The following is a 26,024-nucleotide window of genomic DNA, read 5'->3' as shown; positions in this document are numbered from 1 at the left end:
GTAATTTTATCAGCAATTGCTTCCTTACTACATTTGTGTTGAATACTGACATGTAAAGAGTTATATAAATTCATTTATATAACATTTTAATGATTTCTAATTGTATATTTTCACTTTTTGCTCCGAATGCTGTCTTTTTACAAACATAAAAAGAGAGTGGAAACATTTACTTCTTCGCTCCCACTGTACTAAATTAAAGAGTGCTTGCGTAATGCGTATTTTTGTAGACCAATGCAGAAGTTAGCATCGCCCTGGTTCCCTCAACAAAAAGCCAATGGGATTTCTCCCTTTGATTTTGGATTATTGCAGAAAATAAGCTCTGTGGCAAACAAACGTTTATGATACTTTATAAAATAATCTCCCCAACTGAACACCACTTTTGTGAATTTTGCACGGTGAATGCAATCGCCAGAAGTAAAAAGCTAATGGGACTTGAAGCCTAAATGTGGCTCATACTGGAGCTGCACATTTGTGAGGAACAACTTAACTAAAGAGTGTAACAGCTTAAAATACCAGTTTTGTTCTATTGTTCTGCCACCAGTGGTTGACTGACATTGTACAATTTTAACCGATCTGTAACCAAGTAAATACTGACAGGCATCTTGTATCTTCTCTTGTCGGAACATTATCTATACGTACGTTTTTTCTTTCGTTTTATTATGATTAGCTTACTGCTAACCAAGCTTCTAAGTAACTGTTGAATTACTGTTGTGATAACTGTTGCATATTTTACACTTTTGATTTCTATCTCTTGTGGACTTACTGTATATGTATATTTACTATATCAATTACTGTGTTGTACTTGTGCTATGTGGACTTAAAGGTGCAGTGTGTAGGATTTGGTAGCATCTAGCGGTGTGGTTGCAGATTGCAACCAACTAAAAGTCCTCCTGTGTGCCAAGCGTGTAGGAGAATACAGTGGCTGATGCGAAAACGCGAATGACCCTATCTAGAGCCAGTGTTTGGTTTGTCCGTTCTAGAAATATTGTCTATACTTTTGTGAATCCAGTTTCTTTCTAACTAACTAATTTTTTTACAATTCCTTTGGCCTAACTCTTGTTTATAGAATCTTATCCTTTTCTGATATTAATCACCATCATTGAATTTGTTTCAGTTTCACAATTCTTTCCAGTGAAAACCTCCAAGTGTAGAAGTGTGTTTAGCTCGCTGCATACACCTACATGCATAGAGAGAGCAGAATAATTATGCTGGCACCAAAGTGCATTTTCTATGGAGGACAGAACCTGCCAAAATCAAATAATATTTTTATTAATAAATAAATACATTTAAAAATAAATAAAAGGGGAAATTAAATAGAAGAGTAGATATATAGGGGAATTATTTCAAAGGTAAATAAAAGCAGAAATATCAATTTATATCACATTTTATCAATTAATTAATGCCTACATTTATCGAATATTCTTTTGGTACAAATAATGGCATATTCATTTCTTTATTCATTCATTTTTTATTTGGGCAGGTTCCGTCCTCCACATGTTTCAGTCTCAGATTCAATGAATATTGACAAAATGTTAAAGTATTACCATTTATTTTGAGGAACATTATGCCGAATGCTTTTTTACAGGATTCTGCAGGTCCTCCTGTATTCAAATGTTTCTTACATGAGACATGAAGTGACAGTGAGTCTGCACTGAAGGGAAAAAGAATCCATGTGCATTTCAAGACTGAACAAGAGATTGTCTTTTTACCAGTCCAAACCAGCATCAACTCTAAAAGTATAGTCTGCACTTTTGAAGAAGTGCGGGACAAATCATTCATCATCCAACGTCGATAAAGAACAGATTTGATGCAATTTCAAACAGAACTGCCCCCATGAGATAGTCTTCTTTTTGATCAAATGTAAAACAAAAAAATAGTAAATGAAAATAAATTAACATTATACAAAATATTGTTTGTATCTCTAGACATTATAAAGATCATATGGCCTCTCGTTGACACTAAACTTTGGCAACATTAAATGAACAGTTGTACAAAGGATGGTGTGAATAAATGTAGTCAAATATTATTTCTAAATGTCTCTGCTGTTTACCAAGTGAGGATTTCCTGTCTCACACCAGAACAACCATAATCACAATCCCAGTAACCCCATCAGAGGATGGACTGTCATGAATATTTACTGCAGCGTCCTCCATTGTTACATTCAGTGTGGAAAAATACAAACTATTATTATTATGAAGCCCGTTCCCCAAAACCAATCTCATAGAATTCCTCTTTTCAATCAGCCTGATTTATATCATATGACCCTCAAAAATGCTCTTCTGTAAATTAACTAATTTCAAGAAAAAGCAAATCCAAACATAATTTTCAAAAAAGAGAGGAAAAAAAAAAAAATCATATCCCGACAAAAGATGAAAAAAATGTCGGGCTTCCCATCCTAGTCAACCAAAACAGCCTAAAGCTGAAACAAACAGCACAATCTATGTAATTATGTCTGGGTGACGAATCTCCAGGTTTGCCTGCATTGCTTTAATCTTGTATCAAGGGTGTGTGTCATAGTTAATTCACTTAATTATTCACTTTGACGTTTGTTTGAAGTTAATGTCATAGTGTTGGCATGCGACAGAAAGCCAGCCAGAGGGTAGATACTTAACATAACAAGCAGGATACATAATATGACAAAGAAGGGCAAATACAGTCCTTCTTTTCCCTGCAGCACCCAGTTGGTAGCTGATTGTAAGCAATCGCTTGAAATTACCACAATGAGTCAGTGATTCCAGTGTCACCTGTTGATCATTATAAGCCTGATGTGAAAACTCATCATGACAAAGTCCAATTAAAGAGAGAGTGTAGCTCCGTAGACTTCATTTAGAGTATAATAAAGAGAACTTTACATTTGTCTTTTGAAATAAAAGTCCAGTTGTATAACATTGTCATATCTAAAAGATTCACTATCATCAACCGCATGTTCATGAATGTTACAGAAAATGTCTATTTTTACCAAAATGACCACTCTTTATTGTTTCTCTCTCTATTTCTCTCTGAGGCTAAAACTCTTCTTTCCATTCCTGACCTAATATACATGATATATATTAGGTAAATATCAACAATTTACACCCAGAATGTTTTATACCCAAGATGCCTGATCATATTAAAAACATAAACAGTGGTACATGATTGTAGTGGCCCTGTTGTGCTAACGCAGGCATAGTCACAGGTGAAGAGATGGTTCCGTGAGATAAAGTGCATTCAAATGGAGCATACAGCAGGGAGGCACTGCACAGGCCTCAGTCCTCCTCATCACTCCAGAAGGCATCTTCTTCGTCAAGATCCACACCTTGGAAGAGTCTGCAACGGGAAAAGAAACGACACACTCAACCAATGTGTTCATAGATGTACAGTTTAAGTGTCAGTGAACCCAAAAGAGAGAAACACTCACTGGTTGTAACAGGGTGAATGTGGGTTGTTAAAGTGACTGTACGGGTTGACTTTGCTGAGGTGGCCCAGGCACAGCCAACAGAAGTATTGTCTACAGGAGGTGCAGGTCATCTTATTACAGCCATCCGCTTTCTAGGAAGACACAGAGAGAAGGCGTTAGGGAGAGAGGACTCAGCAAACATCAATTAACAATAGTAACTGACACAAACTGGGGCTGAACATGCGCATCTTCAAGGACAGTATGGAATAGATAATACTGTTTTTAAATACTGTTTGTGCTCCATTCCATGTGATCATGGTCCTAAAGCCAAATAAATAAATGAAAATTAAATAAAATTAATTTTGTTATCAGAACCTGTCTACCTTCGCCCAGTTTGTGTATAATAACATAAGTAAAATTAATGTTTGATTCATATTTAAAACTGACAGCAGTGAACACTGACCCCTGCTGTTAAAGTAAAAGCCTGTCCTAACTGTAAAGGGACCAGCAGGGGGAGCCCAACCTGAATGTTGGTTCCACAGCGTGGGCAGCCTTTGCAGTTCTCATTGAGCCAGTCTCTACTAAAGGACTCTTCCACGGCTTTCTGGATCACCCTCTTCCCAAAGCGTTGCTCCATGAACTTTTTCCCCATCGCTGTCGCTGACAGGTACTCATCTCTGAGGTTACGCAATTCATCTGTGGAAAAACAGGGACAGGAACTCAGGGTTGGGACTGATAAAAATGTGGTATCAATTAAGTCTTCTTTAAAAAATCAACTCTTTAACCATCTTCTTGTAAAATTTCACCATTACAGCACTTGCAAAACATTATTATTCACAATACATCGACCTACAAGGGACTTCATGATGTGTGTTTAGCTTTCAAATCCAAACATAACTGTACAGTTTTCGTAAAATGTTAGTAACAGTTAACAAAGCCTAATGACGGTAAAAGGGATAATTAAAATACAAATGCCAATTCGTTTTAAATGTTGCAAATAAGTTAATTTCATGAGAGTATAAAGTCCTTTTAGTCTCAAAGAGATTATGTCAAAAATAAGGGCAGTATCTATACTCAATAAGCCAACCTGTTGCTACACAACTTCAAAAGTTTAAAGACTTTTATTAACATGTGTTGTGCAGCAAACTTATTTTCAGTGACTTTACCTGCAGGGATTTTACAGTGGGAGAGACCGTGATAGCCCAGCTTGCACAAGGTGCAAAAGGCATACTGGCAGGCCGAGCAAATCCCCATGGTTGTGTCCGGCTCCACCATAACGGCGGTGCCACAGGACTGGCGGGGACAGTACACCACGTCGGCCATGAGGTCCAGACTGGACTGGAGCAGCAAACGGTCATAACGGGCAAACAGCTCCTCATCCACAAGCTGCTTCACCTGAGAGATGAAGATAGAGGGAAGGAAATGGTGCATTAGAAGTGATAGGGTGGGTAAAGTCAATTAAATATTGCAGAGTGGGAATTGAGTTAAACCATCCTCTGAAAAGCATTTATTCTATTGTAAAGTGATTTTAGAACTACAGACAAACACACACACACACATCTATTTTACTGGTCTCTTACCTGCGATGGTGTAGCTAAGGAGGTACATTTGGGCTCAGGGCAATTAAGGCACTGAACGTTGCCGTCCCGTATTTGGATCTGGAAGTATTCAGTCATGCAGGCCTTGCAGTAGACATGCTGGCACTCCTTAAAGCAGAGGCAGTTTGAGCCCAGCTTCTCTACAAAGCAGATCCCACAGCCGAACACCTTGCTGTCAAACGCCCTCTGGCGCTGCTCCTCGTCAAAGTCCAGGAGCTGAGGTAGGAGGTCGGCTCGCGGGTCTAACGACACAACGGCCCGCGGGTCCAGTTGAGAAGACGATGAAAGCTGTGGTGGAGACTTTTCCTTCTTCACTTCTGTTTTCTTCTCCTCTGCGTTTTCAGAAAGACTCCCACACTGCGTCAGAGCTGAACGAAATTGATGAACGTATTAATCACTCAATAAACGGGGTGACCTCTAGCTCATCCGATAGAGCTCCCTCTCTCTCCCCCTTTCCTCTCATTCTCCAGCTGCACTAATAAAAGGCAATAAAAGCCCTAAAAATATCTTTAAATAAACTCAATAAACAAAAAAAGTTCAGTTTTACAAAACTATGGTGTGCTCCTAGCAAAATAATATAATTTTCTAATGAAAGAAAAATGTTCGTCATGTGGTGATTTTACTTAACAATTGACTGAGAACTCTTACACAATGTGAACTTTGATCAAATAACACACTTGTTTGAGACACCAGCAATTATTAGCATATTAGTGCTTGTGCTGACCTAATTCTTCTTTCAGCTTAACTCTAAATAAAAGGAAATTACTAGATATAATCTACTTTTTATAGATAATATGCTGTTTTATAGATAAAATGATGGCATGACTATTAGAGAGGTATCTTATCTAATGCAGATGCATTCACACAAGCAAAAAAGAAAGTTAACAAAACACACACTGTACCTGTGGCTGCTGGGTCAGTTTTCCTTCGCTCCCCACCTGCCTTACTTCCTCCCCTGATGACTTCAAGAGGAGACAGGATGCCTAGAAAGTCCAGAGCCTCCTCTTTGAGGAACTGGATCCATGTGAAAAGAACCACACAGCCCTGGTTCTCCTCCCACAGATCATCTAGACGTCTGCAAAGAGAGCTCATCTGAGGAGGTAAAAATGGAAAAGGAGCAAAAACTGAGAGTGATGAATGGTAAGGAAACTTTCTTTTGATATCATCAATAACTCTTTTTTCAAGGTAAAGCCACTCACTTTTCCTTTGCTGACTCTCAATTTGAATACTTTACCAAACCTTGCCGACACGTGTGGGTCAGCTTTTGTATAGTGAGTGATGTAGTGAAGAAATATGCCATGAGTCTTACCTGAGCTCTGGTCATCCATTTAGAGCTGAGAGTGAAGACAGGTGAGGATGTGGATGGATAGTCTGCAGGAAGCTCAAAGTTGAGCACCAAAGGAGGTAAGAAGCAGACATTATATTCTGTTTGCTTCTCTCCTGCAAAAACACAGAGGAGATTTAGTTATATTCCTAATGGGAGTGAGACCAATAAATGTGCCTTTATAAGAGCAGCAGAGGAAGAGGAGAAAATAACTTTATGAAAGGCATCTACAAAATAGACCTAAGGCCATGTATGAAAAGTGCCTGCTACATTTGACTTGTGAACCTTGCTCTTATTTCTTTACACAGCTCAATGACAGCTGTACCTTTGACGACAACTTTGAAATCAGGAGGGAGCTCCAGACAGAGTTGGATCTCTCCGCCCTGAGCCGACTCCGCCTGGTGGAATTCCTCCTCATCATAGATGCTTGCTAAAGCAAGCAGCTCATCCTCCTGGGCTTCCTTGTCCTCAGACATTTACATTCCTGCAATAAAAACAATAACACGTGTGACATAAATTCATTATTATTAAAGTCTACAAAAAAAGTATAAACAGCAAAAGCAACACATGGATGTTAGCAAGGGGCCAAACAACCAGACAGCACAGTCAGAGAGAGCTGTAGCTTTCATCAATTCAATTAAATTTGCTTTATTCTCATGACTGTCAGGTGAACAATATTGCCAAAGCATCAATACAATAATAAATAAAAATAAAAACAAAAACATATATATATATACATATATATAAATATATACAATTCATTAAGCAAATTACAATATATAGATATTTAAAAAGAACATGCATGTAAATTGAGGAAAACAATAAAGAAGTAATTAATGTTTGTTGTGTCAATAAAACAAACAAACAAATAAAAAAAAATTAATAACTATATTGCAATATCAAAGGATAAATGTAAAAAATAATAATCATGAAGAAGAGGAGTAAATAAAAGGCAGAGTGTGAGTTACATCTATTATGTGTTGTTGTTGTTGTTGTTGTCTATCACTAGCTGTTACTATCAATACAAAATCAGCATGTATACCTTTACACACGTCTATTCTGTCATGTATTGACGATATAAAACTACTGTTAGTTCATTATTATTTACTCAAAACCCTCTTAAACACAGATAAGTGAACAATAGTGAGCATGGTGTGCGTTAACACACTTTGTTGTGACATACCGTCAGCTTGCCTTATAGCTAGCTAACTTAATGTTAATGCCAAGGACTATTAAAAGAGGTAGGGACACGGTTTTAATAACAGGAGTGTGACGCCTGCGCAGTGTAACTGGAGCTGCAGTCGTGCGTTGCTATTGGCTCAGATCAGATTTGACTGCGCATGCGCTGTACCCATTTTGACAGCTCTTCTTTTTATCATCCTTGGTTAATGGCCCCAAACTTAGCACGCTAAGCTAGCAAAAGTAAAACTTTAACCATACTTAAACGTGGCTCGCCATTTAGTAATAATTTAACACGCCTAAATATGAACGCGTGTTGTTGTGGACAAACTGGCAAACGTCACGCCAGACAACAGTTTAGCTAGAGAACTAGGAAACTAAACTTAAGTTAGCATTGAAGCTAGCTAGCTAATAGTAGCTGATGTAACTATGGCTACAGTCGAAGCTCGGCCCTGCTGGTGTTAACTTTAACTCTGTGGTAGCATCACACTGGTGACAACTCTGCTTCTGTACGTCTGAGCAAAGCTGCAACACACTATTATGAGTGAGATAACACAGTTATAGTGTGTTTCTTACCTTGCCCGACCAAATGCTAGTTAGTGACTCCTGCTCTCTGACTGGTTCATGACTGGAGGCAGTGTGTGTGTGTGTGTGTGTGTGTGTGTGTGTGACAGCACCTCCTGCAGGATGCTTCATGCACTACAGGACCTGAACACATTGATACATTAGGACCAGTGTATTTTTTGGCATTTGCTTGAAAAATGAACAATTAATTGATTATAAAATGTTTCCAAATAATTGTATGTCCAGTCCAGTAATTGATTAATCAACTAATTGTTCAGCTCTATCATCTATAAGTGTGCAATAACATGTTGTAAATGTGCAATAACATGTTGTAAATGTGCAATAAAGTGTTGTAAATGTGCAATAACTTGTTGTAAATGTGCAATAACATGTTGGTCTATTTTGTGTCACTTTTGCAATGTAAATACTGTAAATCTACTGTTACGGATATGTGCAATAACATGCTGATCACTGTGCAATAATTATATAATTATTTGATGGACGCTCTGTGCAATAATCTGGCAAAACTGTCATCTCATCAATATACATATTGTATTTTTATATTGTATATTGTATTATCTTTTATATTTATATTGCACCATCTCTTTTTTTATTGTATTATCTTTTTTAGCACCTATGGGATTGTCAGAATCTAATTTAGTTGTACTACACAATGACAATAAAGGGCTTGAATCTGGAAATCTTGAATCATCTGTCAAAATTGTAATGAAATATCCTCCTGGTCAACTTTACCAACTAGAGTAGAGCGAGGACCTGACACACAGAAAAGTACTGTTTTATAGCTACCATATCTATGCTCTGACTAATAGAGATCCTTTCATGACAGCAAATGTACACAGTTTACAAGGATACAGGGTGTTGTTGGGCGCTCACTAATAGCAACGAATGCCTAATTCCTCGTCAATAAACCATTTCTCACAATACATGCTTTTTTTTTTGTCAAGATTTATTTTTGTTTGTGGGAACAACAGCAGCACCCAGAAGGTGATTTTGTTGGACCACCATTCACACTGTTAAGTAGAAAAAAAGACAGTACAAGGCTACCAGAGAACCAACGGACCATTGCTTTGAATGAGAAAAGCCAAACAATGAAATACTGCATGACAGTAACTTGGTAGTATCTACTTTCAACATACATACAGTACAAGTAAACTCAACAAAAACTCATTCCTTACCTTTAAACTAAATACATTATAATCCAGCACTGACAATTATTTGTATGGAAAAAGACGCACTATTTGTCCTGTACAACATGGACCAATCCATGTTGGTTTACATGTGCCTCTGTACCTATACCGTATTTAGACATACTGCAATATTTTTACATTTTCATGAATCCTGTGTGCATTACTAGTTTTCCTCTGCACAGCCACTTTGCTTACATTTCTTCAAATCTGACATTCTTAGCTTAAATGTGCTCAGGAGATGCTGAACAAAACAATCTTTTAATATAATGGCCATCAAAGCAACACAGAGAGAAGCAGTTTTCCACCCCACGCTCACAACTGTTATGTCATAAAGTAGTCCATTCAATATTTATATTATGCAATATTTTTTGTATTCATCAAAGAAAATGAGAAATGACATGCCGAGGTGGCCGAGTGATGAATAGTATTGATCGGGGGATGCTGCTGTCTGTCTTCATCGTCATCAATAGCGGAAGAACGACAGAATCGGGGGCGAGTAGCAGGACAAACGGAGGTGAAACTCAGGTGGCAGCCGCGACAGTTAGTCAATGTCCATTTCAGGGAGCTTGTTCTCTGGCGTTCCCTGTTCCGTTCCTGCAGATGTGGCTTTGTCTGAGTTGCATGGCTGGCTCTCTGTTCCCTCCTGCCCATTGACTGGCCCGTTTTCTGTCTTCTCCTCCTTAGGTGGCTCCACTTTGGGCTTAGGTTTGGACAACACAGGGTTGCAGGCTGTATAAAGCTCCTGAATAGGGAAGAAGAAGAAGGGCAAAACAGGGATTTATTTCTCCAGAGACCATGTTTTGCTCATTTGTAGTTTTTATTTGAAATTACGTTGATTTCTACAACCAATTTGTAAAATAAAGACTTGTTTTATTATTTCACACATCTTTGCTCGGACTACAAAATTATAACCGGACTGGTTGTAATTGTTTGTGTGGGGCTGGTAGTTGTTTTACCGTTGGCTGTGCGGTGTCAACATTTTCTACTGCTTTGTAAGAAAACTAGAATTACCATTTTCAAGGTTGTATGCCGCCGCCTACCAGTCAGGTTGTAGTTTACATCCATGTCTGTCTAAAATGTCATCACTACATCATTTTATCATGTTAGACATTCGTCTGAAATTGTCATAATTAGCACGACTTCTTGAGTTATGGCCAAAAAAGGTGTTTTGTGAGGTCACAGTCACCTTTGACCACCAAAATCTAATCAGTTCATCTTTGAGTCCAAGTGGACGTATGTGCCAAATTTGAAGAGATTCCCTCAAGGCGTTCCTTAAGGCCCAGACACACCAAATCGACATCAAAGAACTAGCGGCAATGAAGTCTGATGTCTCGGCCGACAAGTTGCATTTGAACACACTGCAAAGACTACAGCTGACGGCCAGTTAGTTCGTACGTCCTGCGCCTGCATGAGAGGAATATAGGCGACGGCGGTCTGTATTCATTATTCAAAAAGGGAAACCAGAAGACCGAGGACTGCGGATTTACAAGCCATTTTTATGATACGTACATGAAATAAAGCGGCGTTTCCCGACCATTTTCACACCACTCTCACTCACCACTATGCTTCATTCAAGAGGGTCATGTCGTTGTGAAAATATCCGTGTATTGGAATGATCAGATGAAATGAAGGTGAAAAATTAGATCAGCCTTCTTTGTTTTTCCTCTTGACTTTACTCGTTTGCTTGCTTTCCTCTCTTCAGTTTCTCTTCTCGTGCACTGATTCATTTAAGCTGAACAGCCAATCAGAGTGATTTCTCTCATCGACGAGCTCCGCCGCCGATTCAACATGCTGAATTCGGCCCAAAAACCTCCGACACGTGCAGACTAGACACACAAAAAATAGGTCGACAGACGCTCACCGATGGCCCCAAACTGTCCGACAGCCGACCGTCAGCTTGGTGTGTCGGAGCCTTTAGATATCGCATTCACGAGAATGGTGCGGACGTACAGACGGACAGACGACTTGAAAACATAATCCCTCCGGCCATGGCTATCAGCGGCGCGAAGGCATAAGAATCATACGATTGTACACCACCTCAATTACTTGCCGTGGCATTGAGTGAACACAAGTTGTATTCTCGTGTACAAACATGACAACATAAAGCAATGTGCTACGTGCAGGAAACCCGACTAATCACAAATCTCCAGGGAGTGGGTTTGGTGAAGCCCATGGTAGAAAGCTACCTGAGTGTTTTCACAACCTTCAGTATTTTTTAAGTTCATATGTGTCTATGTGCCTTGAATGCACTCTCAGTACCTTAATCTTGGCATGGATCTCTCCTACTTTGACCACTGGATCCAGAGTGAGGTCCTGATTATTCTGCTGGTTCATCATGCTGTTCATCCAGACCATGGCGTCCTTCACCTGCTTGTCCACCCGAGTCACCTCCAGCTCATCCAGGTGATCGTACAGCTCATCCTGTCGGGAGAAACACACATAACGTGTGACATCAATTCAATCGATGATCTAACATATAACCACATTAACTAAACAAAATCTAACTAAGCAATCATTTGATAAGTCAACAAACTTGCTCTCCGTGCCAGGTTACCTTTGCCTTGTAGGCGTCAATGACCTTCATGTACATCTGGATCAGTCTGCCAAGCTCCTCAAACGCTTTTGGTCTCTCCTCAGCTTCCATGTATCTGTCACGAATTCGCTGCCCCATTTTCTGTGGAAAAGAAGCAACATCAGGTTTAGTAAGCCAGGCATCCAGCAGGACAAAAAGACAGAGGAACACAAGTCCCAAAAACAGTAGGGTGAACCATCTTCTTGAAATCTTTGAGTTCACTTCTGAATGGGAATATCACTATTTCCCTCAGAAACATCTGTGCAGTTACACACTGCATGCCTGGTTACCTTCATTTCAGCCAGTTTGTCGATGTAAACTTGTTTCTGTTGGTCCTCTCCGTCTTCATACAGCCAGTTCTCTGTGTGCTCCAGTTTTAATGAGAATGCGTCACGATCCTACATATTATACAGGAAAAGGGATTAAATTCACAATTTACAAAAAACGTCAGCGGAACAAAACATGAAACACATGCAGTGTTATCTGATTTATTTAAGTGACTGTTAACATGATCTATACTCACAGCATCATTCACAAACTTCTCCAGGATGCTGTGCAGTTTCTCCCTCATGTCGTACACGTACTCTTCTACGTTGTTCTTTGCGTCATTCCTCTCCTTCTCTAGCTTATCCTGCATGATCATTTTACCCTGGAAGAGTCACAATGATTAGTCAGTGGAAGTGCACACACACACAAACCACTTGAGGACGGACCAAATAGACAGAAAATAGTAATTATAATGGTGGATGCTCACACCCAAAGAATCATATTTAAAGCTAGAATGTAACCACGTCGTTCACTTCCTGATATTACAGGTTACAAACATGTTGTGGTATCTAAATGTAAGCTTATGAAGTTAATACGTGGGAAGTTAAGAAGCGAATGGTGGGGAAAAATCGAAACCACCTCTGTAGTAACTCCTAAAACAACAATGAGGAATAAACACTCGCAAAGGGAAAAACCTGCAAGTACTTTTAGAGTATTAAATCATCAGATATAGCACAACTATGATATTATAAACATACATTATAAAGTAACAGACAGTCATCCTTATTTGTTTTAAATAGAAAGCAAATGAAACCAGGACCAGTAAGTCTCACTAGCACATGGCTTGGTCAAATACTGTGAGTGCATGCTGGACATTCCTGGTGATTTTTAGAGCATTACCTCATTCTCCACACACATGTTTAGTACGTCATCGGGCAGCTGCCAGTGCAAATTGTTCTCTATGGGCAGCTCCACTGTCTTCGTTTTGACTTTGGGCTTCTTCGCCTGAGGGGGCTGGTCGTTCTTCTTCACCTGCTTGGTGTCCTCGGTCTGAAAAATGAGAGATGAAAATCCTTTTAGTGACCTAAAGGCTAGGTTAAATATTTAACATGTGCTTTAGGGTAAAAGGAACAGCGGTTAATCTGAGGTTACACGCTCAGAAGATTCAATGGCCGTCAATCTGAATGCTCTTATTATTCTCTAAAAGATGCCTTTACAGCACGAAGCCTTGTGTGACTTCAGTCAGTTTCCACTGGTTAGTGGCCCCTTACTGGAATCTGTCAAGCTCCACTTTTATGTTTAAGCGAATCATTTCATATCTTTTTTTGTGCTTTTGTATCTTAACTATGATGATACAGTCACTTTAAATTTGTGTGGGGTCACTGTCAGATTGCATTCATTATAACTTTTTTGGTGTGAATACACTTTTTTTTGTCTTTAAGTTGGTGTATGTGAACATTTTAAATAGTTCTCTTTAAATGTTTTTTTTTGATGGGGTTATTGTTACAAAGTCCCCTTTAACTTACCAAACCTGAATAAAAACAAATGGATTACCACACCTGAGGCCTGTACTACGAAGCAGGATTTGGGGTTGGCAAAATTATTTCAGGGTTAACCCTGGGGTTTCCGTCCTACGAGGGTGGTTCGCTTCTTACCGGGGTAAATCGCCATGGTAACTTATGCTCAACACCTAACCTGCTCCGGAGCAGAGTTTAGAGCTCTGTTTTGTAACACTTTGTCGGTGGTTTCTTAAAAATACTTGTTAGAACGTCCTTCCTTCCTTATTTCCTTACTTACTTCCCTATTCCCAGACTTTATTCCTTCATTGTTTACATCCTCCTTTCCTTCCTAACTTGCTAGTACGTAAATATGGGAATAAAGGAAGGAAGTAAGGAAAGAAGGCAGCGTAATTCTGCCATATTTAGTATCAAAAATGTATTGCCTTATCGCTCAGCACAAGGTTACCTCCATGTCCTCGGCCTCTGATTTGTTGTCTCCGTTGTCTGCAGTCTGTTGTTTCTGATCCTCCGGGTCCACCTGCATTTTGTTCTGACACACAGTAACAAAAGGAAAGACATAATGCATAAATTGTATTAAAGATAACATACAGCATTTTGCAGCTGGTTTTATCCAAACTCTGGGTTGAAAACAAAAAATCACTGAGTGAGAAACACCGACCAAACATGTATTTATAAGAAGTAACACTGAACTTTGACCGGACAAGATTCAATAGGTTTGTGTAAATCATTTTGGATGTTGATTTCTGTTTGTTCAAGATAGAACGTTCTTCTCACTCCATTCAGAAGAGGAAGTTTGCTGCCTTTTATTACACCACAAACCCCAAGCAAATCAAAATGTCCCAGACTCAGTCTCACTTATGTTTTTTTTAAGTTTTTTATAGGTAGTATTTGTTGCAGAGGTATTGTGTTTGATATTTGACATTTTTTTATTGTGTCAACTCTGAGTTTATGCTCAGTTTATAATCAGAGGAACACTAATGATTATGATTATTTTAGGGAAAAAGGCCAAACAGTTGGCTCTGGAGCTCAGATGGTGACGAACGACCCAAAATAAAAATGCCAAACTGATTACAAAGGAGGCATTATTGAGAGATAAATGCAACCCCTTGAAGCTGTGTTGAGCTTGTTAAAGCAAGACATCTAAATTCCAATGTGATGACGTTACTTAATATAAAAAAAAAACAAGGTGTGGCCAGACTGTCTGTGTGAACGGGATCTCTGAGGTGAATCACAAAGCAAACGGCAGAAAAAAAAAAGCTGGAAACACACACACAGTCATTAAATACACAGAGTACACACCTCCTCTTCTTTCACTGTCTGGTCCGTCTCTGTTGACTCTTCCCCCTCAACTGTCTTCACGACCTCTACGAGCGAGGCACTCGATACACTGAACATGCCGTGAATGTTGACCCGAACTTTCACCTTGACCTTTGCGCTCTCGCCAGACGCCTGAGGAACCACGTTCTGGATCAGGAACTGGCCTGTAGGGCGGAGGAAAGAGTGAAAGGTTAGAATAAGTGAGAGTATCTTCTTATATCAATGAGGAAAGGTGAGGAAGCCAGGTTGAATCACAGGAAAAGATATTGCATATTTGTAGTTTTCAGGAAATGACACTATTTAAATGTCACAATTAACATGATTTGGCAATCATCAGCGTGATATCAAACATCTTGTGACTAAAGACTGAATAAAGTTGGTTGGCAATGGCATCATTCAAATTGCAAAGTAGCTGCAACCACTCAAAACTAGGAGCTGACAAATCTAACATAAAGCAAATGTCAAAGTTAAAAATGAACTGTCTCTAAGTTACTTATAACTTGCACACTTTGGACTCAAGCTTGCATTGCAAACTAATGATTCAATTAATAAATACAAAAGATTTCCAGAAACTATTTTTCAGCTATAACTGCTTTTACATTCAATATAGCCTTTTTTTTTGGCAAAACAAACAAAGAAGGACTAATTGTCCATACTCATTATTGTCCAATTGTTGCAATTAATCGCATGATTGTCTATAGTCAATCGCAATTAATTGCACATTTTTTATCTGTTCAAAATGTAACTGTAAGGGAGATTTGTCAAGTATTTAATACTCTTATCAACATGGGAGTGGGCAAATATGCTTACTTTATGCAAATGTAAGTATATATATTATATTATATGCATATATATTATTATTGGAAATCAATTAACAACACAAAACAATGACAAATATTGTCCAGAAACCCTCACAGATACTGCATTTAGCATAAAAATGTGCTCAAATCATAACATGGCAAACTCAAGTGCAACAGGCAACAACAGCTGTCAGTGTGTCAGTGTGTTGACTTGACTATGACTTGCCCCAAACTGCATGTGATTATCATAAAGTGGGCATGTCTGTAAAGGGGAGACTCGTTGGTACCCATAGTGGCGTTAAAACAAATTGCCGTTATTGTGTTAACTTTGACAGCCCTAGTAATTCTGTCTTACTGAAGTTGAACTTGTAATACCTATAGCGCCGTTGGGGTAGGGCAGCTCCTTGGGGTTGTTGTAGTAACCTTCAAGGGTGAAGGGCTCTTTCCGGAAGAAGGTCAAAACTTTGGAGAAGGGAGCTGCATGGTTCTTTGGGAAGACCTCACAATCACTGTAAAAACACAGCAGGAGGAGGTCAATGACACGACAAATGTAAACACCATTTAAGCAAATATTTTACAGAGTTGGATAGTAGTCAGGATTTAAAAAAATAATCTAGTAATGTGAATGCAACTGGCAGACATTTCAGGCGTGCTTGCGTGTAGTACAAGTGGACTGGGCGTGTGCAGGTGTGGCAAGAAAATCCTGCAGGTACAGGTAAATGCATCTGAAAAGACTGTGGCAGCAGGCAGGCGTGGTCTTAAAAAAACAGTCTCATGCAGACCTTGTCTTAACTGCAGCTCTGGGGAATATTTTTAAATTCCTCTCATATTTTAATATTAAGAGTTGTTGAGTAGTTTCAGCTGTGAGACTATCAGTGAGAACTATGATATAACAGACATTAAATAACAGAGAGGACAACATTAAACTGATATGGTAATAGCATTCTAAACATTTTAAGGCCACCTAAAAACTCAACACAAAAGCTCAACCACATGGTATCAATAATAAAGTAGGGTTGTAGCTTTGCAAAATTTTGTACAGCATGATGTCCACAGTAATAGGTGTGATGAACTCTCCCGTTCTCCCTGTGAGATTCAAACATTAAGTAAAACTGACGGAGATCGTACCTCAGTCCCTCCTCTGCGGCTGAATTCCATTTTAGAGAGATGGAGTAGGGAACAACATCTGTAATGGAGAACTCTCTCACTTTGAACGCTGGCGACAAGATCGCACACTGAGGAAGAAAAATACAAAAACACGAGTTACCAAAGGTCAAACTTTGCCTTGAAGTCGCTTTCTTATTCTGACCAACAGCAAGAATTTCATTATCCAACCCAAATATTCAATTTATAATGAAAAAAGAAAAACAAGATTTGATTTGTGAAGTTGTTACCAGTATGTATAATCATATACATATAAATTAGGGGTGGAGGAGAAAATCAATACAGCATAGTAGCGCGATATTTTGCGTGGCAATATAGTAACGATACACAGATGTCAACTATCAATCTTTTATTTTTATTTATATCTATATTTATATTTTTATTTGATCTTTTAACAATCCGACAGCCCACCGGCGGGCCCGGACACTATTCTGTCTTTTAGAGGTTGTAGCAGGCTCAATCTCAAAGCTAGAGTGAAGATGCTGATATCATCCAAAACTAGAAAAACCTAATAATCGATTGGTACCAACCATGTCATTAGCTTAGACATTAGGTTGTCAGGAGGAACGTTAAATAATGCTCCAAAGTTACGCTACATTTTGGTGAGGAAAAACTGACATGGCCGTTTTCAAAAGGGTTCCCTTGACCTCTGACCTCAAGATATGTGAGTGAAAACTGTATCTTGTTAGATAAAACAGATGTTGCATAAATTGCAGTTAAAAAAAAGGTAACAAATCGCAATATATCTTATCACAATATTCTGCATATCGCAAAATGTTTAAAAACGCAATAAGGTCATATCGTGACTTAAGTATCGTGATTCCAACCCCACAAATCCTGCATGAACAACAAAATAAGTTGTGTCTCTTAAACATCATTCATGTGCGTCATACTCCTCCCACTCTGCTATCACAGCTGTCAGCAAGTGAGTTTTACTGTGTGAGTCACTAACGGGAGCAAAGTGTCGGTCACGACAGGTGAGCCGTACCTGCAGAGCGCAGCCTCTGGCCACGGCCTCGTCCGCGTTCAGGGTGGTGCTCAGCTCTTTGCCGAAGAACTTGCTGATACGCTCTTTGATGGCGGGGATTCTGGAGGCGGCGCCCACGATCTCCACTGCATAGATGTCTTCCTTTTTCAGCTCTGGATAACAGGAAGCAGGGACACAAGGATGATACAAAACAGGCCTTGTTAAAGTTTACAGAGTCACAGATTCACTTTATGTGGTTTATGTGTGTTTGCGTAAAAAAATGGACAAGCAGGAGCAAGCAGAGATAAAAGAGGATGCAAGGAATGACTGAAGGGAGGCAGGAAGACAGGCGTGGTGCCAGTGTCCGGAGGGGAGGGCTGTCTATGCGTGTGTGCACGTGCTGACGGGGATAGTCCAGCCGCTAATAAAATCAAAATGTACTCACTGGCTTGTTCCATGACGCTGCGCAGGGGACCCTCTACTTTGGCGAGCAGCCCCGCACACATCTCCTCAAAGTGACCTCTGAGGACACATGGTCATAGATTATTAATAGACTCACACACATTGAGAAGCTCTTACGAAGTCATTTCTAATTATAGCAATGCCATTTTTAATTTGTGCTTATCTATAGCAGCCCTCTTAAATATTCAGACGCTAGTCTATAGAAAAGAATACTCAAACAGACTGTAATGGCTCCACATAATTAATAAATAAAGCAGGTTTATTTATAGCATCAATGGCATCAGGGGCGGGACTTCGCCTCTCTATTGCATAACAGGTTTTGTCCTCTTAATTACTAAAGTAACATTGCAATCTCACCTGTTAAGTTTACCGGAAACGTCGATGTCATTCATGAAGCACTCGATGTTCAGAGGCAGGTCGGAGGAGTTGGCGCTCATCAGCTTCTTGAGTTTCTCACACTCCTGGACAAGTCGGACCAGCGCCCGCGGCTTGGTCTTGACGTCCAGCTTGTACTTTTTCCCAAACTCCTCACAGAAGTGGTTGACCAGGATGTCGTCGAAGCCCTTCCCGCCGAGCTCTGAATCAAACGCTGTGGCCAGGATCTGACGGTGGAGGAAGATAAGAAGTCAATATTTGAAGTGATGGCAAATGATGATAAAAAAAACTGGATGGATATTTCATAACATTGCATAGCTGAATGGGTGCATGTGAGGATAGCAATGTAGGAAAGTAGACTTGTGCTAATTTTAACTCCTCTATTAAATATGGTTTCAATTAAACAACCTGCGTTAGCTACAGTATCAAGGTATCAAAAATTTGGTCAGGTGAAATTATCTAAAATGTTTTATCAATTCAAAAAATTGCGGTGAAGATAAAATGTGTGTTTCTATTAAAGGTAATTTTTTTTTTTTTACCTCTGTGGATTTTGGCCTACTTTGTTTTCAAGTCATTCCTAATAAGCAATAACATGTGCAACATGTGGGTTAAATGTTCTTTTCAGCTGACTAAATGTTTTCAATTCATAGGTTTCATTTTACCATAAATTACCATAAACAAGAAGAGATATAAAAAACATTGCAATCATGAAACCTTCCCGTTTTATCTATGCCCACATGAGAAAAGACCTTTCCAGCTTTTTGGCAAAACCCGCCAGGAACATAGAGCTGCATCATCATAACCTGCCCTAAAAACATTTTTTCCTTGTGAGTCTTGCGTTTCAAAACGGGCACAAATTATTCATTACTCACCTTGAGCTTTCCCTTGTTGAACGCACAAACTGACACCTGGTAACCCGAGTGGCCCACGTCCACAAACACCACTATCCTGGGCTTCTCTTCTGGAGCTGGCAGGTCCTGCTTGTAGATGCCATATGCCAGAGTCACTGTAACAAACAGGTATAATTATCTGGTGTTAGTTAGTGCCCACAACGATGCTGAACTACGTCTGACCTATAGAAAGCTACCAGACTGCAAATACATACAAACAAAATGTAGGCTAAGCTTCATGACATGCACTGATTTCAAATTACGAAGCAACGAAGCATGTTTATCACTATCAAACAGGTCTGAAGTATTTAGGTTGGTACAAATGGTAGTAAGCATTATGCTTGATCGGTGTTACGATTATGAGGTGGTCCTTGGAAAGTTTCCTCCCCTTTAAGGGGTCCCTCGCCCCAAAACGTTTGAGAATACCCCTGCTCTAAAAGCCCAATAACTAGTTACAATAATTCAGATGCTGCTTGTTCTGCAAAGAGAATAAGTGTGTTTCAGTGTACCTGCAGTGGTCTCATTCATTAGTCGTAGACAGTTGAGGCCTGCGATCTGCGCTGCATCCATGACAGACCTTCTATCTGTGTCAGTGAAGTAGCTCGGGACCTTGGAGGGGGGGGGGAAACAATGCAGATGAGGGAGCCACCAATAATAACTCTATACACATGGTATTACTTTATGGCATTGATAACATGCCAAAGATGTCAATAAATGAAAACACACCCTATATTTCTTCTGTGTGAATGATCACTTTGAACACTACTGATGCATGAATCGCCTGCATCACAAGATGTCTGGATAACGTTGCCGTGTTGGTTACTCCGGCTTCCAAAACAAAACATCTCCTTGTGGAAAAGGGGCTAAGTTTAGCTATTGGCCACGGTAATAATAACATGTTATCCATCTCTAGGGCTGATGCAAACTGTGGACAGAGGACCAGTGGAAGAAAGAGCCTCTCTGTGTGAGATTACATAACAGATGTTGTCAGTGAATTCATAAACTCAGCACAGCAAAGGAACACACACACATCCCGCTCAAGGTGCAAGAAAGGAAATAAAAGCTTTCAGACAAGACATCTGGTGAAGTGCTTGGAGCTCAAAATGTCACATGAACAGGTGGTAATACATTTATACACCTTGGGAGGAAGCTTTCACTGGGCATGTTATAAGCCAAACTACTTGGAAATGCAAGAGGATGACATTAATAGCTGCCACTCAAAATAGCAGGATGTAAATGCAATGCACTGCTCCACTGAAGTACAGAAAATGGCATTAAGTACAGTGAGTAAAGTGAGTCACATGTCTCTTGAAGCCTAATCAGTCCAATGCCACATCTTTAAATAAGCTATGCAGTGACCCAACAAGTAAATGGATTGTACTTGACACTGTGATGTTATATTGTGATCCTGTCATCATTTTCATGAGTAAACTAATGCACTGTACTCTATTCTATTAAGAGGTTTTATAGATTTTCAGACACCCTGCTGAAGCGGTGAAACCGCTGCGGGTGTCTCCTGAGATGCTCACCGAGATGACACAGTCGGCAACTGGTTTCTTCAGTGCGCTTTCAGCAGTCTCCTTCAGTTTGGTCAGCAGCATGCCGGTGACCTGCTCGATGCTGAACACTCTCTCCTCCTCCATGTACATCACCTGGAGTTGAGGAGAATTAGGAAGATGATTACTCTCAAGGCAAATTGTTTAAATAGCTTATAAATAATAATAAAACAGGCCAACACAGTTTCATTGAAGACATTTTAACAGATTGAAAGCTCTTAAAACAGGCCCCCATAAGACCATAAGAAATGATGTGTATATATCAATATGCAATCTGAAAACTCTCAAAACAAGGACTGATTTTTCAGGCAACAAAAAGGTTACAATCCTCTCAGATTTGTTATTTCTTCTGAGGATTCGCATTAATTATCTCCACGGGGGCACAGAAACATGCCGGGCTGTGTGTTTACAGCGTGCAAGCCAGGAATTGTCATTTGTGTACAAGACCTTTGGGTATGTTTTGAGTCTTACACTCTCTATCAGATGGCACCAAAAGTCAGTCATTTTTCATATTCAGGCAATCAGCTAATTGCAAGGCTCAGAGAAAACAGAACAATGATAATTTCTTACCGCAAAATAGTGATATAAGACACAAAATGCCAAGAAAATAAATATATAACAGCTTAAGACCGAGGCAAGAGAGACTGTTTCTAGGATAAGAGCACAGAGGACTGGGTAGACAGGGGAAGATAATGTAAAGAGCTATGATTCAGAGGAAAGAACATTATGTGAAGCACTTCTTGGAGCGCTGCAGGTAAGAGAGAGAGAGCGATATAGTCAGGAATAAGCGGTTGTGCTTTCTATATGTTCTCTCTTTTAAATTTCTTATAGCAGTAACGCTGATATATACAGCACCTGCTTATAGAATGTGCTAACCCATGCCTTACTTTGATATTTTGTAGGGCTACCAACGTTACCGCAATAATAACGCTATATGATTTGAGCATATTTCAATGCTAAATGCAGTACCTGTGAGGGTTTCTGGACAATATTTGTCATTGTTTTGTATTGTTAATTGATTCCCAATAATAGATATATACATACATTTGCATAGAGAAGCATATTTGCCCACTCCCATGTTGATAAGAGTATTAAATACTCGACAAATCTCCCTTCAAGGTACATTATGGACAATCATACGATAAATCGTGATTTGATATTTTAATCAATTGACAGCCCTAATATTTTGTTATAAACGATTGCATCTTTTTCTCCCACTCCTTATGTAATCTCTAATACAGCAGAGGCACCATAATATTTCTTAAACTTACTTTTATACCGGTGGATCCAGAGGGCATCTGTGCCAGGCTGTACACCAAGTTAGACTTGGCTGCCTGGACATAGGGGTCTGAAAATGACCTGCCATGGAATCGCTTGAAGCCCTGCACCGTGTTCTGACAGTTGGTCACCACCTGGACATGATGGAGGAGGTAAAAGAGGTGAAAATAAAAAATAAAGTTAGAAGCTTCCACTTTTTTTTGCATTTAATTACAAGGAACTCAAAGGATGTTTACAGGCAACTGGATTGATCTTACCTGGCTCTTTGCAGCTGCTCCTATAGATCGATTTCGTGGTCCAAATGATACAAATGACCTGGAAGATAACAAATGAAAATGTTAAGCTATATCTTACATGCCATTATGGGCAAGCAGCCTAAGTTCATTGTATCGTCCGCCTATTTGTGGATACACCCCAAATCAAGACAGATTTACTTGCCAGTTAAGTTATTACATGGTCACATGCCTATACATGACATTCAGAGCCCAACCCACATGAAACTGGACAGACTGTTTCCCATGTCTGCAGTAGCAACACTAGCAGTTTGTTTTGGTTTGCATAATAGTAAAATTCAATGTGTAATATGAGCTGTGTTAAAATATAAACAGTAACCAATGTAAAAGGGAAATCTTCCACACTGTAGAAAAGTATACTGTTTTTTTTTTTAACTAAGATAGATCATAACATTTTTCAAAAAAAGCTTTATTGACACCAGGATAGTGGCTTGTTACGATCTATCTCTCACAGTTCACACAGTGCTGTATAAATACAGTCTGAAGTGGTGTGGTCAGTCCACTTGTATCCCAGTGGGTTATGGTCTAAACATGCCTGTCATCGTCATGCCTATCAAACACAGATGTCAGAGCTACAGCCGCCGTCGGCGTAAACACACAGGTGCAGTTGGTGATGTCAAAGAAGGGTCAACACAACACGTCTCTTAGGAAATTGGCTCAATAGGCGCTGAGCAAAGACTTGATGCAAGACCAGAATAGTAAGATTTATAATGTGGTGTTTTTTAGCTCATTTGTAGTGATGTGAAGGGCAGAACACAGGGATAGAAAAACATTCAGATAAAATTAAAATAAACTGAAGAAAGAAAATGAAAGTGGAAAAGATGGAAAGTTATTATAATACATTTAAGGACTATTTAACAAAAAGTATACACTATTTTGTTTGGCTAAATTTTTAAAAAGCAATGGTCATCACTCTTTTGTTTTTATTAAACATTAGATCTAAAAAAAAAAAAAAAAAATCAAGAACCTCCCTATCACAAGATACCCATTAAAAGAAAGTACCAGAGGCCAGTTTGGCCTCTGGTACTTTCTTTTTTTAATTGAATTGAACTTTGTTTTTTGTTCTTTATCCTTTTTGCATCTGCAGTGGGTGAGGGTAGGGTGGGAGGGTGCTTTGGGGGAAAAATACCAAAATATGGAGGGACAATTCTTTACATTTGTGCTCTATTTGTACGTTTCTATACACCTGTTGTTACTCCCAATAAATTATTACGGGGAAAAAAAACTAATGTTTTATTTAACCAATAGCCAAAAACCCAAAGGTCAGATATAATCTGAAAAAATAGAAAGAAACAAGCCACTCTTTACCATTTTATTCTGTAATCAGCAGTGTTTTTTTATACACAAAATGATGTTAATTTAATTTTAAAAGTCATTATCTATTATCGGTCTGTCCATTGGCTAATCCAATAAATCTAATTATTTCAGTATTAAGAGTAACCAAAAATCTCAGTTAATGTTTCCTATTCATTTTATAACAATAACAATGTTAACAAATAAAAAAAAAATACTAAAATACTCATTTATAGAGCCTCAGTGGCTTAAATGTTGGTTTCAATTTAAAATACTTCCTATGACTTGGTATTAAGTTAATCATTTAGCCTAAAGAGGCCTATTTATTTTCTCCTACAGTTCAAGAAATAATCTTTTGTTATACACTGAGTTAACAAATACTAACTTTATTCAGAAACAATGAATTACACACTTTTTAATATAACACCTGAATGGATTTCTATTCTTTTTCCCCATCAAAACCTGCAAGACTTTAAAAAAAAATAAAATCAACGGAGAAAAAAAAAGCTGCTGCAGGATACAGTCTATTCATTTGTTATAAGCAGTCATAGACATGTCAACACTGTACAAAGACAACCTTGAAAATCCATTATGATTATGTACACTATGTTAACACTGTGTGCACAACGTGTGCCTTATCAGCCGAATGAGCTGAACACCTGAAAAAGATACAACAACTTGCTAGAATATTCCAACAAGCTGTTGGATGCTTTTATAACAATAACAATGTTAACAAATTTAAAAAAAAATACCAAAATGCTCCTTTAAATCCATGAAATTAAGATATGTTCATTTATAGACCCTCAGTGGTTTAAATGTTGATTTCAATTTAAAATACTTTCTATGACTTGGTATAAAGTTAATAATTTAACCTAAAGAGGCCTGTTTCTTTTCTCCTACAGTTCAAGAAATCATCTTTTGTGTTACAAATACTAACGTTATTTAGAAACAATGAATGACACACTTTTTAATATAAGACCTGAATGGGTTGCATGGATTTTCTTTTTCCACATCACTTTAAAAAACTAAAATCAATGGAGAAAAAAAAGCCCTCAAAAGGGTATTTAGCTGCAGGATACAGTCTACTAATTTGCTATAAGCAGTCAAAGACATGTCAACACTGTACAAACGACGCCAAAGACCCCTTGAAATCCATTATGATTATGTACACTATTCTGTCCATTGGCTAATCCAATAAATCTAATTGTTACAGTAGTAGGAGTCACTAAAAATCTCAGTTTCCTATTCATTTTATAACAATAAAAATGTTAACAAATAAAAAAAAATAGAAAAATAAGATATGTTCATTTATAGAGCCTCAGTGGCTTAAATGTTGGTTTTAATTTAATTTCTGAAGTCCATTATGATTATGTATACTATGTTAACACTGTGGGTACAACGTGTGCCTTACACGATATAAAACAACCAAAAAATGACAAAATTCCTTAAAAAATAAATATATTTTTCAAAAGTTAAGACAAACAGTTTATATATTCAATACAAATCATAAAACTCTTGAAAAAGGTGCGAAAACTTGCTAGAATATTCCAACAAGCTTGGATGCTGTCGTCATCGTTGAGAACATAACGCCTCGTTTGCCACACGAGGGCACACCAGTTGGGCGGGGCTTTCCTTTCGCCCTCAAGACACAGTAACAGTACGGGGAACACCGCCCGCCCTTAGTTCGCCGGGCGACTAAAAGCATGTTTTCAAACTATACAGTAACGGTAATTAAAACTGTGAGCTTCGATAACTAGCTAGCTAGCTCTAGCTAGAGAACAAAACCCCTCTCTTCTGTAGCTAGCTGTTAACCGCTAAAATACCCAATAAATCCAGTAAATAATATCTGTATTTTGATGTACTTACGGTGTGCATCTGTCGCTGTACTCGTTAGCGACGGTCTCGATCCCTCCGGCTCTGGCTACAGCTACATAGCAGCTCTGAAAGCCCAGATCAAATCCCACCACTGACATCTTACCAGCGTCTTCTAGCTATAACGCTGTGTACAGGTCGACTTACAA

At 38.8% G+C, this 26,024-nt stretch overlaps 2 protein-coding genes and 1 long non-coding RNA gene across 3 annotated transcripts in view; all 3 read right to left on the bottom strand.

Annotated features, from left to right (window-relative positions):
• Positions 1-1,532: 1,532 nt before the first annotated feature.
• rnf14 (ring finger protein 14) lies at positions 1,533-8,182 on the bottom strand. Its single transcript, XM_037747828.1, has 9 exons — positions 8,054-8,182; positions 6,624-6,782; positions 6,284-6,414; positions 5,877-6,066; positions 4,957-5,342; positions 4,543-4,771; positions 3,900-4,072; positions 3,398-3,528; positions 1,533-3,306 (listed from the first exon to the last, which is right to left on the bottom strand). The coding sequence occupies exons 2-9, from the start codon at positions 6,772-6,774 to the stop codon at positions 3,246-3,248; spliced, it is 1,452 nt and encodes a 483-aa protein (XP_037603756.1). The 5' UTR covers positions 6,775-6,782; positions 8,054-8,182; the 3' UTR covers positions 1,533-3,245.
• Positions 8,183-8,989: 807 nt separating this feature from the next.
• hspa4a (heat shock protein 4a) overlaps positions 8,990-26,024 on the bottom strand; it is a 17,170-nt gene continuing 135 nt past the window's right edge. The window contains exons 1-19 of the mRNA XM_037747827.1: positions 25,870-26,024; positions 22,675-22,732; positions 22,411-22,551; positions 21,113-21,235; positions 20,093-20,192; positions 19,566-19,699; positions 18,676-18,920; positions 18,302-18,378; positions 17,878-18,029; positions 16,854-16,960; positions 16,101-16,234; positions 14,908-15,089; positions 14,054-14,137; positions 12,989-13,138; positions 12,345-12,470; positions 12,112-12,219; positions 11,804-11,923; positions 11,509-11,670; positions 8,990-9,991 (exon numbers count right to left, since the gene is read on the bottom strand). The exon at positions 25,870-26,024 is cut by the window's right edge and continues 135 nt beyond it. Of these exons, the coding sequence (XP_037603755.1) occupies positions 9,791-9,991; positions 11,509-11,670; positions 11,804-11,923; positions 12,112-12,219; positions 12,345-12,470; positions 12,989-13,138; positions 14,054-14,137; positions 14,908-15,089; positions 16,101-16,234; positions 16,854-16,960; positions 17,878-18,029; positions 18,302-18,378; positions 18,676-18,920; positions 19,566-19,699; positions 20,093-20,192; positions 21,113-21,235; positions 22,411-22,551; positions 22,675-22,732; positions 25,870-25,976 (2,511 nt within the window). The 5' untranslated portion in view covers positions 25,977-26,024 and the 3' untranslated portion in view covers positions 8,990-9,790. The remainder of the gene's footprint in view (positions 9,992-11,508; positions 11,671-11,803; positions 11,924-12,111; positions 12,220-12,344; positions 12,471-12,988; positions 13,139-14,053; positions 14,138-14,907; positions 15,090-16,100; positions 16,235-16,853; positions 16,961-17,877; positions 18,030-18,301; positions 18,379-18,675; positions 18,921-19,565; positions 19,700-20,092; positions 20,193-21,112; positions 21,236-22,410; positions 22,552-22,674; positions 22,733-25,869) is intronic.
• Positions 23,776-25,862, bottom strand: LOC119475300. The gene is made up of 2 exons (XR_005203757.1): positions 23,967-25,862; positions 23,776-23,935 (listed from the first exon to the last, which is right to left on the bottom strand). It is a non-coding gene; the product is annotated as an uncharacterized LOC119475300 (long non-coding RNA).

The sequence above is a fragment of the Sebastes umbrosus genome, chromosome 17 (genome assembly GCF_015220745.1).
Source record: "Sebastes umbrosus isolate fSebUmb1 chromosome 17, fSebUmb1.pri, whole genome shotgun sequence".
NCBI lineage: Eukaryota > Metazoa > Chordata > Actinopteri > Perciformes > Sebastidae > Sebastes > Sebastes umbrosus.
The sequence above is the reverse complement of the archived record's forward strand: the minus strand, read 5'-3'. Positions and strand labels throughout refer to the sequence as shown.

What these genes read in the sequence shown, in the direction of transcription:
- rnf14 (XM_037747828.1), bottom strand. Translation starts at nt 6,774, where the DNA reads ATGTCTGAGGACAAGGAAGCCCAGGAGGATGAGCTGCTTGCTTTAGCA. An exon ending in TTTCAAAGTTGTCGTCAAAG is followed by an intron (nt 6,415 to 6,623) that starts GTACAGCTGTCA and finishes GTGTTTTTGCAG; the next exon opens with GAGAGAAGCAAACAGAATAT. An exon ending in CCTTAGCTACACCATCGCAG is followed by an intron (nt 4,772 to 4,956) that starts GTAAGAGACCAG and finishes TTCATCTCTCAG; the next exon opens with GTGAAGCAGCTTGTGGATGA.